General features: G+C 39.4%; 3 protein-coding genes and 1 non-coding gene across 9 annotated transcripts in view; 3 read left to right on the top strand and 1 right to left on the bottom strand.

Moving 5' to 3' along the window:
- Positions 1-2,588: 2,588 nt before the first annotated feature.
- LOC112459077 (importin-7) lies at positions 2,589-8,561 on the top strand. The gene is made up of 19 exons (XM_025022976.1): positions 2,589-2,826; positions 3,681-3,762; positions 3,841-3,991; positions 4,115-4,273; positions 4,361-4,517; positions 4,620-4,810; positions 4,905-5,078; positions 5,166-5,311; positions 5,382-5,545; positions 5,677-5,796; positions 5,910-6,236; positions 6,335-6,521; positions 6,765-6,988; positions 7,072-7,164; positions 7,274-7,500; positions 7,617-7,822; positions 7,882-8,154; positions 8,228-8,371; positions 8,494-8,561. Exons 3-19 carry the CDS (start codon positions 3,939-3,941, stop codon positions 8,559-8,561), a joined length of 2,913 nt encoding a protein of 970 aa, XP_024878744.1. The 5' UTR covers positions 2,589-2,826; positions 3,681-3,762; positions 3,841-3,938.
- Positions 8,562-11,491: 2,930 nt separating this feature from the next.
- LOC112459082 (NEDD8-conjugating enzyme Ubc12) lies at positions 11,492-13,991 on the bottom strand. The gene is made up of 4 exons (XM_025023000.1): positions 13,707-13,991; positions 13,524-13,618; positions 13,134-13,340; positions 11,492-12,860 (listed from the first exon to the last, which is right to left on the bottom strand). The coding sequence occupies exons 1-4, from the start codon at positions 13,807-13,809 to the stop codon at positions 12,720-12,722; spliced, it is 546 nt and encodes a 181-aa protein (XP_024878768.1). The 5' UTR covers positions 13,810-13,991; the 3' UTR covers positions 11,492-12,719.
- A 169-nt stretch (positions 13,992-14,160) lies between these two features.
- The window catches only part of LOC112459080 (serine/threonine-protein kinase S6KL), a 96,630-nt gene continuing 93,861 nt past the window's right edge, over positions 14,161-16,929 (top strand). For 2 of the 6 annotated variants that reach the window (XM_025022999.1, XM_025022993.1), the window contains exons 1-8: positions 14,840-14,997; positions 15,072-15,230; positions 15,385-15,485; positions 15,595-15,862; positions 15,947-16,031; positions 16,113-16,220; positions 16,304-16,462; positions 16,625-16,713. In XM_025022999.1, coding sequence (XP_024878767.1) covers positions 15,174-15,230; positions 15,385-15,485; positions 15,595-15,862; positions 15,947-16,031; positions 16,113-16,220; positions 16,304-16,462; positions 16,625-16,713 — 867 coding nt within the window. In that variant the 5' untranslated portion in view covers positions 14,840-14,997; positions 15,072-15,173. The other 4 variants (XM_025022995.1, XM_025022996.1, XM_025022994.1 and 1 more) reach the window with 4 other exon arrangements.
- Positions 16,843-16,914, top strand: Trnaw-cca. The gene has a single exon. It is a non-coding gene; the product is annotated as a tRNA-Trp (tRNA).

Raw genomic sequence — 16,929 nt, forward strand, 5'->3', positions numbered from 1 at the left:
AAAAAAATAGAAAAAGATCCTATTTGTAACCTTCAATGTACCAGAAGGAAGATATCCGATACTGAATCTCAAGGCAGATCTTTGCTTATGTAACGATGCAAGATATTGGAAAACCTCATAATTACATTCAAGATATTTAACATACAATGAGAATAATTAACTAGTCACATTTGTATGGAATCTCATGCAGGTAACTTTTAATTTGTGTCTCTTTTCTTACGACAGATATATACGCATGCTTGGGTATTGCAAAACCTTCAATTTAGCCACTAATGTCCGTACTAACTCAGCGACATGTGTGCCAATATAGACATCAATTTACACTGACTACAGATTCAGAAAGCGTTATCGTGAAACAAGATTCTTTCCAAATACTACTCTCTTATCATCGCTACTACAAGGTATCGCGACATTGTATTGTGTCAAGTCATGAAAGCACAGCTATGACAAACACGCCAAGCACAGGGAAAGCATGCCAGTTCCACCGTGAGTCACGGAGCCGTCTCGTGCGTCAACGGAACAGCCGGTGGAACGTGTGTGAGAGTCCCTCGACCCGGAGGTGGAGAGCAAGGTGGACGGACGTTAGCGTGCGTGTTCTCACCGCTGTGCTCGGTGAATATGTTAGAGCCTATGACGCGCGTATCCTTGAGGTTCCTGGGCTGCTTGCGCGTCTGCCGCACGGTGGACCCGGCGGGTATCACCCTGTCCTTGGTCTGCTGGGCGCCCATAGCGTATCGCCCGCCGATTACCGTACCATGCCCCACGTCGCGCTGGGCCCAGTCGCACCGTCCGGCTCCGGCCACCCTCGCCGCGCGGGGGCCACTCCGGCCACTTCACTTCCGGCACTCGGCAGGCGCCGGCGACGGGCCCGACATCGTCGTCGATCGTCGTCGTCGTCGTCGTCGTTGGCGTAGACCTGATCCGCGCGAGGACTCCGCGAGCGTGTCTCGGCCACGAGCCACGAGCGCGCGACCCACCCACCCGATCGAAGCACGGATCACAGTGCGGGCCGCGGCGGGGCCATTCACATTTTTACATGTCAATTACCGCTCTCCCTCTCTCTCTCTCTCTTTCTCGCTGCCCCTCGCCATATTTGACAGCTTTTGACGTCGATTATTTAGTTTGTCGGTGCATTGCTGCGCGGCAGCACGACGCCTGGGCGGATTCTCATGCGGTGCCCTACACGACGGTGCCCCCGTTCGCACGTTCCTAATTCCGCGCTGTCCTGTCAACCGTGGTGTGGATCCGTGCGCGATATCGATATTCTTTTCGCGCTCGAGCGAAAGGCGCACGGACCCGCCGCCCGCGCCGACCAAGTGTCGATGATCACTCTGCTTGATAAACTGGATTCTTTATCGATCCGGTCTTGGCTTTCCTTCCAGCTGGACAGCCTCTCTTTTTTTCCTCCTCGATGCCTACGCACTCATTTCATTTCAAGCGCGAGAAGTTTAACCGCGACGCGACTGGAAAAAGAGAACGAATCTGGTTAACAAGGCGGTCCGTAGACGAACGTGTGAAAACCGACCAATCACACGTGGATGCGAACCATCATCTTTCGAAGGCTCATTTTTCAGCCCAAACTTCTCGTACTCTTCCCTCCTTTCCTCTTTTTCTTTCTAACGTCTGGTTTGTACGCCTATTTCGCTCTAAGTGCAGCGAATGCAACGTGGTGCAGCCACAAAAAGCAAACCTTAAATTAGACACGAGTACAGATAAGTGCGGAAGCAACGAAAGTGAAAGATAAGTGAGGGTTCTCAACCTCCGATCACTTGTCAAACAATGCCCGTATTTTGATTTTTCATTGTTCAAAATGTGAAAAAAGGATTAGATCGGAAATAAAGTTACATAGGTAAAAATTTTGTTTCAAGCGGCTCCGCCGATTAATTGGCGATTAAAGTTAATCGGGATTTAATCAAGGTCGCCGCAAAGAGTCCTTAGGTCTACAATGGGTGTTGTAAGGGCCCGGACACACACTTCTGCACAACGCATAATGCGTAAGCATAAGAAAATTGATTGGTCCATACACATGTGCATAAGAAAATAGACCAATCAATTTTCTTATGCTTACGCAATATGCGTTATGCAGAAGTGTGTGCTCCCTGTAAGTCGTGAGTCGTAAGAATTGACCAATCACAATTCATTGTTCTTGCGGTCGAAGAATGGCCGCGTTCAGCAGACCAAGCCGCTCAGTAGCAGTCGAACGTGATTGGCTCTTACTTTTAGAACCAACGAATCAACGCAGAGTGTTGATAAGACGAACTCAACAGTTGTGTCTGCTGAACGCGGCCAATAATGAACTGTGATTGGTCGCGTTCAGCAGACCAAGCCGCTGAGTAGCAGTCGAACGTGATTGGCTCTTACTTTTAGAACCAACCAATCAACGCATAGTGTTGATAAGACGAACTCAACAGTTGTATCTGCTGAACGCGGCCATTGGCCACCAATTCTTCATGCTTAGGGCGATATCCATCGCGTGACGGCGCGCTCGCGCCGTCGCGGGATCGCATCTCACGCGAGCCGCATGCCCCGCGACCGGATGCGACGATTCAAAAGCCAATCCACGCCGCCATGTTGTTGTGTCACGTGACCGCACGGGGCAGGCAGGCAGGAGGCAGGCGAGTGAGGCAAGGAGCAGAGCAGTGTGAGGTGAATGCGCCGGGTCAAGTCCGGTGCTGGGAGAGTCGATCGCAAAAATTCAGGCGTCTAATTAATACGAGGCGAGCTGAGGCAGCCCCCGGAGCGATGGACGCGCGTAAGCTCACGGAGCTGCTGCGGGCGACGATCGACCCCGCGCAGCAGAAGGAGGCGGAGGGGCAGCTCACCCAGGTAGGCGCGCGACGGACTCGAGGGATTCGCGGAGTCGGATCGAGGGAAAAACGTGCTCGGCGCGATTTCGCCCGGCGAGAGGGTGGGAGGGGGCAGGGGGCAACAGAACGACCTTCCGAGAGCATCTCGGAAAACATGTGGGGCCCCGTGACCCGTCCCGTGGGCCCCGTACCCTCGCGCACGGGGCCCTCCCGCCCTTCGCCCATGTGCGCGAAATCGCGGGACGCGTCCTTGCCGAGGATAATGCCGGCGTGCTTACCACCGTTCCCGCCGCCGCAGGGAGGAGGGGGGGCTCTCCTCTTCTCGCGGACGCCGATTCTCGTCTATGCGTGAAGCGGCCCGCGCGCGACGATCTCGGCCCCGACGAGGAAGGCCCGCGAGGGGGAACGGGAACCCTTTGTCCGACTCTCGGACGTGCGCCCGCTCGCTCCGGTCGTGCGACACGCGGACCCCGCTTCTCGCGCAGCTCGCACTCGCTAACCTCTCCTCGCGAGGCGCGAGAGATTTACTCTCGTGGCGCGCCTTTGACCCCCCGATCACGTTTGGAACATGGTTCTCAAGATCGTTTCGTATATTTTTATACGTTGCGTGCCAACACGTCGTACCATCCAGCGAAATTGTTCCAACATGGCCTGTAATTTTGTCATTTACATATCGCTATCATATTACTTTTACATATATATTTTTGATATATATATGTATAACATACGCTATCTATTCATTCTCTATATTTTCCGTAAGTTTATCTTGAGCTCAGAATAAAAGTTATTGCGGTAATATCGGAGCAATAATGATAATGCAACAATAATTATCATAAGCAGTAAGGCAATACGATGTGTACTTAAATTTTTCAGATTCACAAAATTATTGGTTTTGCACCAACTCTCCTGCAGGTAGTAATGTCAAACGAAGTCGATATGCCCGTCAGACAAGCCGGTAAATATTTATTTGTTGTGTAACAGCACCGAAGACAAAGGAAATCAGGAGGCACGATTTATTTCCTTGTTTTTGTAGGTGTAATTTATCTATAAAATTGGAAGACTTCAAATTGGGCCGATAAGGACACTGACACTGGACCCATAGAATTTAGTATTCATGAGCAAGATCGTGCAATGATACGCGATGCCATAGTAGATGCCGTGGTACATGCCCCAGACTTAATTAGGCAAGTTGCAATCCCACTCATATTGTCAATAAAAAATATAGATATATATATTATAAAAATAGATATATTAATATAAAATGTATATATTAAAATTACCATAGCGTATCTGTATTATATGTTTAGAATACAACTAGCGGTATGCATCAGTAACATAGTTAAATACGACTTTCCTGGACGGTGGACACAAATAGTGGACAAAATTACGATATACCTTCAAAATTCAGATGCTTCGTGTTGGCCTGGCGTTCTCCTCGCGCTGCATCAGCTTGTTAAAAATTTCGAGTATGTTTGTTCATTAGTATACCTTTGGTGGTCTGTTATGTAGGAAATGATTTTATAATGCTTCGACGCCTTTGTTCTGATGACTAGGTACAAGAAAGCAGAAGAGAGGGGACCATTAAATGAAGCAATGAACTTGTTATTCCCTATGATCTATTCATTGATAGTACGGTTATTGCCAGATTCATCTGAGCAATCTGTTCTACTTCAGAAACAGATATTGAAAATTTTTTTTGCACTTACACAGGTATACAAGAATTATAGATAAAACACAAAGCTTCCTCTATGAGGAAGCAAAAATAATATATCAGTCGGAAAATATCTTGAAACTTTATGATTATCCTTACAGTACACACTTCCCCTTGATCTTATTTCGCAAAATGTATTTTCACAATGGATGGACGTGGTAAGACAAATAGCCGATAGACCGGTACCGCCAGAGACTAATAATCCAGATCTTGATGATGACGAACGCGCGGAACTGCCTTGGTGGAAATGTAAAAAATGGGCGTTGCATATTTTGCACAGAATGTTTGAGAGGTAATTAAAGTCATTAGTGACGGTCGAAACTGACGGTGAAAATTAACGAAAGTGTAGAGATATTTACATTCTGATTTGGCATTGTTAATTACAGATATGGTAGTCCGGGAAATGTGACCAAAGAGTATAAAGAATTCGCTGAATGGTACTTGCAAACCTTCAGTGCCGGTATTCTCGAAGTGCTTCTAAGGATCTTGGATCAATATCGTAGAAAAATTTATATCTCTCCTAGAGTGATACAGCAATCAATCAATTACATCAATCAGGGGTAAAGATCTATCTATATGTTAATAAATCCAAGTTTCATCAGGTTCCACAAGGTTTAATAAACGTGACAATTTTTTTGAAATTCTAGTGTGAGCCATGCGTACTCTTGGAAATTTTTGAAGCCTCATATGTTTGAAATTATACGCGATGTTTTATTCCCCATTCTCTCGTATTCCGCCGCTGATGAGGAACTGTGGAACACTGACCCATACGAATACATCAGAGTGAAATTTGGTAAATTCAAGTTGATATTGAAGCGCATTGGCCTAAATGTGGAGAACTTTACTTACCAATGTGTTTTCAGATATTTTCGAAGACTTTGTATCGCCGGTAACGGCAGCACAAACTTTGTTGCACTCGGCGTGTAGAAAACGAAAAGATATGCTACAAAAAACGATGCAATTTTGCCTGGAGGTTTTAACTAGTCGAGATGCAGATCCAAGACAAAAAGATGGTGCATTACATATGGTGCGTTTATGAATAAAAAACGTGTTTGCTACCTGAATTTTTTTATGTGGCTACTTTAATAATTTTTTATTATTTTTGCACATGTGTTTTATTTATCGTTAATGTAATACATAAAATTATATTTTATTTAGATTGGAAGTTTGGCCGATGTTTTGTTGAAGAAGAAGATTTACAAGGAACAAATGGATAAAATGTTACTGCAATACGTATTTCCGGAATTCAGTAGTCCCCATGGACATATGCGAGCGAGAGTAAATAAAATTATTACTAGAATTATCATTATTATGTAATACATTACATAATAATATGATAATGATAAAATATTTATCAATTTTTCATGCTGTAACAATGACTATGCTTTCAGGCTTGCTGGGTGATGCATTACTTTTCGGAAATTAAATTTAAATCGGAACAAATTTTAGTTGACGCCGTCAGGTTAATTACAAATGCTCTTCTGACGGATCAAGATTTGCCTGTTAAAGTCGAAGCTGCCATAGCGCTGCAGATGGTGCTTTCGGCACAACCGAAGGCTCAGAAGTACATCGAACCGTTAATTAAACAGATAACACTAGAATTGCTGAATATTATAAGGCAAACTGAAAACGATGATCTGACAAGTGTTATGCAGAAGATCGTCTGTACATACACTGAGCAACTAATTCCAATCGCTGTAGAAGTTTGTCAGCATTTGGTAAGACATTTGCATGTAATATTTCGAGAAGAATTATGTGAATAAAGTAGAATGTTATTGTGCTGTATGATAACATATGTTATGTATTCTTTATCCAGGCTGCTACATTTAGCCAAGTGCTTGAAACAGATGAAGGTAGCGACGAGAAGGCAATAACAGCGATGGGCCTCTTGAACACAATAGAAACATTGTTAACAGTAATGGAAGCACAGCCACAAATTATGCTGCAACTTGAACCGATTGTCCTCCAAGTAGTAGCTCACATCTTTGGACACAGCGTAATGGGTATGTTCTTTAACGTTCAAATTTCTATTTTGAATGTAAAAAGAATACTGTTCTATTTTTTTGTGTATTTAACTTTCAATTATGAATTTACACCAAGTAATCTTGGATTTTATATATATTAATAACATTTACTTATCACTTATATAATATTTTTTTTTGTAATACATGGTATACACTTCTCTAATATATTTATTATTATATTAAGAGCATACTAAGAAAAATGGAATTTTTTTTCTTAATCAGAATTTTATGAAGAAGCGTTATCGCTAGTTTACGACTTAACGGGTAAAGGCATATCTGAAGACATGTGGAAAGTCCTGGAACTCATGTATCAACTCTTCCAAAAAGACGGCTTTGACTATTTCACTGACATGATGCCCGCATTACATAATTATATCACCGTCGATACTCAGGCGTTTTTATCGAATGAAAATTACATTGTTGCGATGTTCAATATGTGTAAAGCTGTAAGTATTTTAAGGGAAGATTCTGTCTATACAATCCCCAGTATTATTATTTTCTAAACAAGCTACTATTTTTTATGTTATAGGTCTTAACTGGCGAGGGTGGTGAAGATCCAGAGTGTCATGCTGCCAAGTTACTAGAAGTCATAATTTTGCAATGTAAAGGACATATAGATCAGGTAATGTTACGTAATATCCGTAGAAAATACAATTGCACATGCAAATGAATCTAATTATGATCTATGAAATAGTACGACGTAATACGAATGAAAAACGATTCAATTTCAGTGTATACCATCACTTGTGCAATTAGTCCTCGAGCGCCTAATGCGCGAAGTTAAAACTTCAGAGTTGCGAACGATGTGTCTTCAAGTGGTCATTGCCGCTTTATATTATAATCCTGCCCTTTGCCTTCAAACAATGGACAGTTTGCAAGGAAACTTCGATCAGTCGACAGAGCCACTCGCTTCTCGTTTTATCAAACAATGGATCAATGATACTGATTGCTTTTTGGGGTATGTATTTTTATCATATAAAACATTCTAGTGCGAAATTATTAATATAAAATACAAAAGTTTAGAATATTAATTTTTGTATTTGTAACAACGAATTGCGTGATTTCTCTCCACAGCTTGCACGATCGTAAATTGTGTGTTCTTGGACTGTGTACATTAATCAGTATGGGTCCTGCAAGACCACCTGCCGTTAATGAATGCGCAACGCAGATTATTCCATCCTTAATCTTGCTATTCGAAGGTTTGAAGAGAGCGTATGCTGCTAAAGTCACGGACGGAGACGATGACGAGAACGATGACGAGGAAAGTGATATTGACGAAGGTGAGTGCTTCGTATATAAATGATAATATGATGAGCTAATTAAATATGATGATTTTCAGAGGTTTTATCATCTGACGAGGACGATATTGACGATGCCAATCAAGAATATCTTGAGAAATTACAAGATAAGATAACTCGAACGTCCGCTCAACATGGCTTTAACGTTAATGCAAATATTCAAGATGGTCACGGTGATCATAGATCAGATGACGATGATGACGATTCAGAATACGACGGTAACGAAGAGACTGCTCTCGAAAGCTATACCACACCCTTGGATTCAGATGATTCCAATCAAGATGAATATGTTGTCTTCAAGGAAGTCATACAAAGTAAATATCTACGAGATAAATTTCAAGATACACATTAAAATCTACAATTCATGTATTTCTTATCTTCAACTAGATATTGAAAGAACCGACGTGACTTGGTACAGGGCCTTAACAAGTCTTCTAAGCCCTGAGCAAGAAAAAGCTCTGCAAGAAATTATTCTTTTGGCAGATCAGCGTAAAGCAGCTTTAGAAAGTAAAAGGATCGAGCAGAGCGGAGGTAAATTCATACTGCTTTTAACGAGAACTTCTCGATTGATATATGAGTTAATCTATATATTTTTTTAATTTTAATTTCATTATTTTATCTATGTGAATCTATAATCCTTCTAAATTTTCTAGGATATGTCTTTCACTCACAGACTGTGCCCACTTCGTTTAACTTCGGTGGAACACCTTTAAGTCGATAAAGACTTGTAATCATTTCAATTTTAGATTAAGTAAGTAAACAAATTATACAGAATCTGGATCAGACATTTGTAGCACGTGATCATCACTATATGACCATTTTGAAAATGTGACGCATTTCCTATTTACTATTTTTCTGTAAACTAATTGTACATTACTAAGGCAATTCAACAGTCTTGCTTTAATATGATAACATTAAAATTTTATCTTTATAAAATTAGTCTTGTTCGGTTTTATTTTACTACTGTTTTGAGACAGCAAATTTACTTCTTAATCATGTGAAAATGTATATTTCTTTCTACACATTTATTATGTATAACAATTGAATTTTTGATTCAAGTGACATAATCCGTGTCTAGCAAGCTATAACAAGTTTTCTTGACAATTTGAAATTTATTTTGACTATTGAAAAATTTTACTTTCAGAATATCTTTGGTTAAGAAAATTCTAGCATAGCTTGCTAGATATATATATATATATATTCTCATAAAATGTAGATTTAGTTATTTGGCAGTTAATTGGCTCAACCTGTTTTAGCAAAAAGGAAATCGCTTAGTCTATAAATATATGTTACAAAAATTATGTTAAATTGTTGGTATAAATATATCAAAAGAAAACTTTCGAGTGTGTGTATAAACTATATTATTTGATGTTATTAACAATTAGTTCGATAAAACATCACGCTCTCCAGATCTATTTGCGAATTGCTATCTTGCTGAAAAAAGAAAAATGTAACTTGTCAAGGCTACTAGGCGTAATTTGCAAAACTGTGTTTACCTAGTAGAAAATATTTAGATAAGAGTAATTTAGATTTTTAAATAAACACTGTTTTCTTTTTTCAAGTCTTTGTTTAAATGTATATTGTATTATATATGGTCAAACATTTCTTTCTGCAGTTACCGATCACTTTACATAAATCCCAGCACAGCTTTATTTTGAAAAAGATAAGTTCTGCCATGTTTTACGCTGTCCAAACTGTACCCTGAAAGATGGAGCCGCATCCAATGGTTTAACAAAGCACTTTGAATAGTTTCTGTAAGTGTAACAAAGTGTTTACCATCTTAGGTCTTGTAAACTAATATCCATATTGTATTATAAAAGATATTAACAAAAACACGACAAATCTAAGAAGAGCTCTTTCTTTCACGAGGTATTGTAATTACGTAGAACGAACTCGGAGCAGAAATTAACTATAAATATCAGAGCCCAAAATGATAAAGGCGTACAAAGAAGAGGTGTTCTGTGCTGTGGTTAGTGAAATGATTACTGCACAAGAGAGTGCTTTTTATATCAGAATGCAAAAGGACATTTGTCAATTACGTGGTTGCTTCAGAATATAAATTGTGATCTTGTATTTAAGTTCAACAGTTTGTACTAAAAGTGTTATTTGGTAGTGAAACTAGATTATCAGCATTTTGTTGATAAGGATATATGCTTTTTTATGATATATACTCGACCAAACTTTTATTATGTTTATCGAATGCAAGGCTTATCTGTTTTTCATATAAAGCTGCAAGAAATTGCTGTGTAATAATTTTAATCCAAATTCAGTTTTCCTATTAAAAGTTCTGTGTACAGGGTGCATGCAAAAATACAGCGGATAGCATAGAAGAGAAATGATATAAGATAAATTAACTTCGTTTAAAGTTAATTAAAGTCTAACGATATAAAACTATATCAATAATATAAGTCAAGGATATATATAAATGTATGTGTATTATTGCTCAATACTTTTAAAATATCTGTTATATATAATGCGCACGTCTCTTTCGAGTTTCAGAAAGCCAGGGATACTTTGCATGTAACAGAATAATTCAAATTGTTTCAAATATTAGGAAAAATTACATAGTTATGATCAATATGTTACACAATACTTCTAATTGATAAAATGGTATATAAATAATAGAAGAAAGATTTTTGGTATGTATATGTGATGTTAAGCGATCATTTTTCCAACGTTATTAGTCATACTTGAATAAATTGCACATTTCTTATAATTTTCTCTTGCAGTGCCCTGCTTTTAGATTGGCTCGCTTAAAATTATAATTATTAATTTCTTGCAGTGTTTATCAGATATATATGTATAGAATAAAAACGATTTTTAGTATCGTATCTATTTCATAAACAATACGACGCAATCAAATAAAAGATACCATCGCTCTTCGCGCTGTGATCCGAACTCGCGACCCATCATTTGGTACGGTTAAAAAATCTTTGCATGAAACGAGGAAAAGTTTATTGATTGCGTCAGTTTTCAAACAAAAATATTTAAAAAAAAAGTGCCTTGAGACGTTGACGCGCAGATGGGACCTAAATTAAAGAATACAGCAGAATAAGCTGTAGGTCGGAGTGAGGCCAGGACACTTCTCTAGTTTATAAGTTCTATAAGTACTGTACTAAAGAATAATAAATTAATTGATAGAGAGAAGAGACGAAAAAGCTGTTCCTTTGCTCTTTAGGATACGAGCCGTAACTTCTTTGTAATGAATATTTACCACACACATATTCTCTCCGTAGTTTTTATATAATGAATAAAAATAAATTATAAATAATCGTAGCGGCGACGAATCTTATAATAAATTCACATATACGCATAAGTCTTGATATTGTATAAACTGATAAGAGGTAAGATAACTATACTGGTGCTTTAATATATGGATGAAGTTTATAGAAACTTCATTATTAAACTGAAAATGTAGTTTCTATTGTATCTGTCATTTATTTATTTATCCAAGACCTTTATTTCTGGAGTTTACAATATGTTTTGTGAATTAGCATTTAGCTCTCTCTTACATCTGTCTAAATATATTTAGTAAACAACAAAATTATACGCAATCGTACAGTAATTTGGAATTCACAATCGTACATTATTTTAAAAATAAATTAAAGTTTAGAAAGGATAGTAAAGTTAAATTTTGTTACATGATTTGTAATTAAGATAAATAAAAAATTATCTTTTCGTAAATAGTTTTATAGATATAATTGATCTCATGATTATTTTTTCTTACTTTCACCAACGCTTGTACACATTTTACTATTATGAATTCCAAAATGCATACAGATTGGAGAGATATATATACGATGTTACCTAAATATTCCGATTTATACATCAATACAAGAGCAAATAGCAGAAAGAAGTATCGGTGGCACATTTCAACACACTTTGTTATATAAGTATTTCTGTGATTCTTGCATGTATCAATTTTTCTAAACTACATTGAGATATGCTCAATTATTTTATATAGACTCTGTACAAGCGTGACGTTCAAAATACACTTTCCAACATTTCTAGTAATTATGGAGTATAATAAATTAAATTTTGTAGCATAACAAATCTCACGATTGTATTGTAATCTCATAATTGTTAGCGACTGCTATAAGGTACTTGTACTTGTACATAAAGCAAGCCGATTTCCTCGCTTAGTGTGAAATAAATTCGAACTTGTTTCATAAAAAGACATCCATAGTTATTTTTACGCATTCTAGAAAGAGACCTGTTCTGTCGGGTGTAAAAATATGCTGTCTGCGAAAATCCAAACGAAACATTTTGCAGTTTTGTAACAGCCTTATATTCCATTCTCAGTCAATACATAAGTTACTTGTACATACATTTAAATGAGAGAAGCAGATTTTGATAGATGCTACGGTGAAAAATTAATACGAAAATGGGTTATGCCTCCTAGAAAATAAATATTTCATAAATTAAGGTATCTATAAAAACACAAAACAGGTTTAAAAATTCAGGATCCAGAAACAACCCAATTTCGGGTCCAGAATCGTTACGTGTAACACAATCAAATATATCACATCGTAACATCTATTATCTGCCAAATGTCAAACTATAATTCTACGATCCCTTCAACACTGCACTTCAAATTCACTAAAATAATGCCACGGCCAATAAACATTTTTGGTAATCATCGAAAACAGTGAACGATGAATTCAATTCACCCTGGATCGACTAACAAAAGAAAAAAATATTTTTTCAATTAAATGTATATAGGCCTGGCAAGACATAAAGAAAGTAAATATGTTAATGTTATCACGCAAGTGATAACGAGGACACCGTGCGGTCCTACGTTCATTCCATAGTTTAGGATCTCTTCACCTACAGTGAGTCCTTGGAGAAGCGTGTACAGTATTGACGGCGAGGCACTGTATCACTTGAGACACCGTTCAAAATAATAGGATCCTACGTAACCACCCCGCATCGCTTTCGCTACATTTTGTTCGAAAGCCCTTCTGTTGTTTTGTAGAACTTCAGCCGCGTCCTTATTTAACGGGTCCTCAGGATTTGGTTCCTGTCAAAACATTTATTCCTCTCAACTCCAATAAAAGAATTGGATCATACTTATAGATATTAGAAATATTATTACATTGAAAATGCAAGTTCTATGTATGAATTTTGCTATTAATAAGAATCTCATACAACGTTAGGTACATACACACACATATATGCGTATTTATAAATTTTAGAATTTCTCTCATACGATATAAATTGTAGCAATATAGTTTTCATGCGAAAAACATCACAAATTAGAAAAGAGTATCAGAAATGACAGAATTAAACCTACCAGAAAGAGATACTGGAGGCCGTAGACGATGGAATTGATCGTGAGTACAGGCTTCCAGTCTTCTCTCAAAATATTGAGGCACACATTGCCATCCAAATCGATATTAGGATGATAAACCTGAGTCTCGCACTTCACCTTAGGTGGCTCATGCGGGTAATTGGGCCCGACTTTGAAACTAAATACGAACCTACCACCTTTATAAAATCCCTGAAACAATTAATAAACCGTCAAATCTTTGAAGCACCACGAAAACCACTGTCAATGTTGATAGGAGCTGTTTGTCGACTGTCGACGCTGAAAACGCTCCAGATTTCCGACAAGACAACAAAAGTGACAGTGACCCGATCAACCGTAATAGCCGTAAGGGGCTTCAGACGTGTATTTACTCACTTCATCTGGACAGATAATTAATTTAAAGCTTAGCAAATCGTCGGGATCCGGGAATTCGGTGCCGCACGTTTTCGGGAGATTGAGCTCGTTTATGTCTGGAAGCAAAAAGGGTAAACGCCAGGTGAGAGGAAGCAAACGGGGGGCGGAGGTGGGACGACGCGCTCCGGACGGGGCGCTCCGAACCTTTTGTGATCCTCAGCTGTGCCGCGGACGCCTTCTTCTGGGTGCCAGCCTTGGGTGACTCGCCATCTTTTTTCGCTTGTTTCAACGAGAATAATTTGATCATAATTAGATCGCGCGCTCAACGCCGACGCGGGTCTGACATACAAGTATCTCGGGCTCGGGCCGCGGCTGCGGACGGCATACGCACAAAAAAAAATCGCCCCCGAAAACCCGCACGATTTTTTGACACCACGGGATCAATCGCGCACACACGGTTGGTCCCGCAAAAGTCGCACGCAACATGCACAGGCGGCGCAGCCAGCGGCTAGCGTCACGTGGACGGACGGTAATGAGCGCGCTGATGTCACGGCGTTTTCGCGCGTCGATATCCTTTTACCGACAAACCGTCCCGGGCAATTAAAGAGTTCGCGCCTCCGCCGAGAGGTGCCGCCACCGATACCGTTTCAGACGGGCGTCCGTGCGCTTGCGAGAGGAACGATTGCGGCGACTTCTTTCCTCCGGTAAGTTTCGCGATAATTATGTAAAGATTGCAAAAGGGGTGGAGCATCATTTGCGACATGACGTTGCGCGGTTTCTGCTTATGATTATCTCGCGTGCGAAGGAGATCCGGAAGATCTTCGACAAATATTTTGCGCATGTAATTACTACCGTCCAACCGCGCTTACCGCGCAAGTCCGCGGACGCGTTTCGCGCTTTTACAATGGGTCTGTTCGCGTTGCTTGCACTTTTTGCACTCAGCATCTTCGCTTTCTCTCTCTCCAACGGCCGAATATATATTTATCTCATTTCAAGTGCAAAAATGTTTGGGGATTTCAAGCAACGCGAACAAGCCTAATATATGCGAATCCGTGCTCCGAGATTCATCATCGCGACGTCGCCGTTCGCGGAGGAGTACATTTAAATTTTAACACCTGCGTATGTACTCGGTTGAATACACGTTATTATATAAAACGTCCTAACGAGATTGTATGCGTAAGATATTTGAAAGCGCTACGCGACAATCGCGACTCCGTTTTCACACGTGATTCGCCGACTTTGGGCGTCACTTGAGTACCGCGCATGATCGTCGCATGATCGTGACACTGTAAATAAAATCTTGCATAATTTTCAACGATTTGCATTGCGTAGTAAGTTTGTTGGTTTGCTATTACATAATTTGCGCTGGGCGGTACGCCGTGTGTTCGATAATTCTGGACACTGTATCTTAATTTCTTACGCTGATTAATAATTTTATTCGTAATCGAGCCGGACTGGCGTGTGGGATAACGATAATGTCGATAAGCGCCACGCCGTGCGTATTTACATATGCTTGATGACAGTACGATATACGCGCGAATGAATATGGCGGTGTTTAATTAATTTCAGATAATTTGACAGCAGAATGACGTATCGAGAAGCGCCGCATTTGAATCGTCGCTTGTCCGTCGTTTGAGAAGATCGACGATCGATCGAGACACTGTCACTTGGATGGGCAACTCTAACGCCAAGAAGAGCAATCATAATCAACAGAAGTATGATAGTCAGGTGGGTATTGTTTTAAACAGTTTAGATCCATATCCTAACCTATAACCTATAACAAAATGTTTATTGTGTTCTGTTAAAAGTGTCGCGTTTGTGTATCGCGTTATAATAAAATATATGTATTTCCCATTAAAAATATAATGTTATTAATTTACAGTACAGCCTCAGTGATTTGCTCGGTGGAAGCTGCGTCAACAATGTAATAGCACAGGCTTCCAACGAGGAGGGGAGATCATGGTCCCGTGCTTCTTACAGAAGGTAACGCAATTTAGCAATAATTTATGTCGTACTTGGTCTTTGATAACAGATTTCCGTACATTTTAAATATTGTGAGTGGAAGAACTGAATTTATACTCATTTATTTTAGTTGGACCAGAAGCGCTGCGCAGGATATTCATGGATCTTCCAAGACAGTATGGCCAGTTTCACGTTCCCAGTCGATATTTCTGCCAGAATTCCCAGTTAAAGAATTATCTTTAAAAACGGGATATGCCTTCTTAGATATAATAGCTAAGGGTGCTTATGGACAAGTATATAAAGTGCAAAAACAAGAAACTGGTCAGGTTTTTGCACTGAAGGTGATCAGTAAGGCCATGATCGTGGCAGAAAATTGTGTCAGACAAGCTAAGCAGGAGGTGGGTGCACATCTGAGACAATACTGCTTTGACAAATGTATTGATTTGAGATAATGAGAGATTTGACATTTCATACTTTCACAGGCAGCTATACTGAGAATGGTTGGACATCATCCTTTCATAGTAAATTCTGTCCACAGATGGCAAGGCAGGAAGACATTGTATATACGTATGTTTCTATCATTACAGCGTTTAACCTTTAATGTAATTTTCTAAGCAAACTGACACTAATATGTAATTAATATTACAGTGATGAATTATATCTCTGGGGGAGAATTATTTTCACTAGTCAACGAGTACGGCTGTTTGCCTGAGAAAGTAGTTAGGATATATGTGGCAGAAATTGCCTTAGCTATAGGTAAGAATAAGAATAATTTCAATAACTCTGTATTAGTAGCGTGTATAAAATTCGATATCTATATACAAAAACGCGTGTTACAGATTTTCTACATAATGCTGGTGTAGTACATAGAGATCTGAAAACAACCAATATTCTACTCGATGAATACGGCCATGCTGTAATTATCGACTTTGGTTTGGCCAAATGGTTGCATCGCACAGAACGAACAAACACATTCTGTGGAACGCCCCAATATATGGGTAAGATAATTATATAAATGTACATTCATAATAGCACATATACACCTTATACATCCAATTTGCTGAAAGTAATTTGCTGAGATTATTGGTTAATTATACAATATAAAATACACTTCTGTAACGTTTCGTCACACTTATGCAAATCTCACATCATTTTTTCAGCACCTGAAATCCTGAAAAAGGAATATTATGGGCAGGAGGTCGATTGGTGGTCTCTGGGTGTGTTAGCCTGTGTTTTACTCACAAATGAGGTATGTGATAGATTTTAAGTATAAATTCATATATTATTTTACTATAATTATTACTTAATGTTGTGTTACGTCTCCATTTTAAGTGTACGGCTAGACCTATCACTGCACTAAAAGCAGAGAACATTATACGACTCCGTGGCGCAACGGTAGCGCGTCTGACTCCAGATCAGAAGGTTGCGTGTTCAAATCACGTCGGGGTCAACCACTTTTTTTTTT

This window comes from Temnothorax curvispinosus, unplaced genomic scaffold (genome assembly GCF_003070985.1).
Source record: "Temnothorax curvispinosus isolate PA1 unplaced genomic scaffold, ASM307098v1 QBEX01009517.1, whole genome shotgun sequence".
NCBI lineage: Eukaryota > Metazoa > Arthropoda > Insecta > Hymenoptera > Formicidae > Temnothorax > Temnothorax curvispinosus.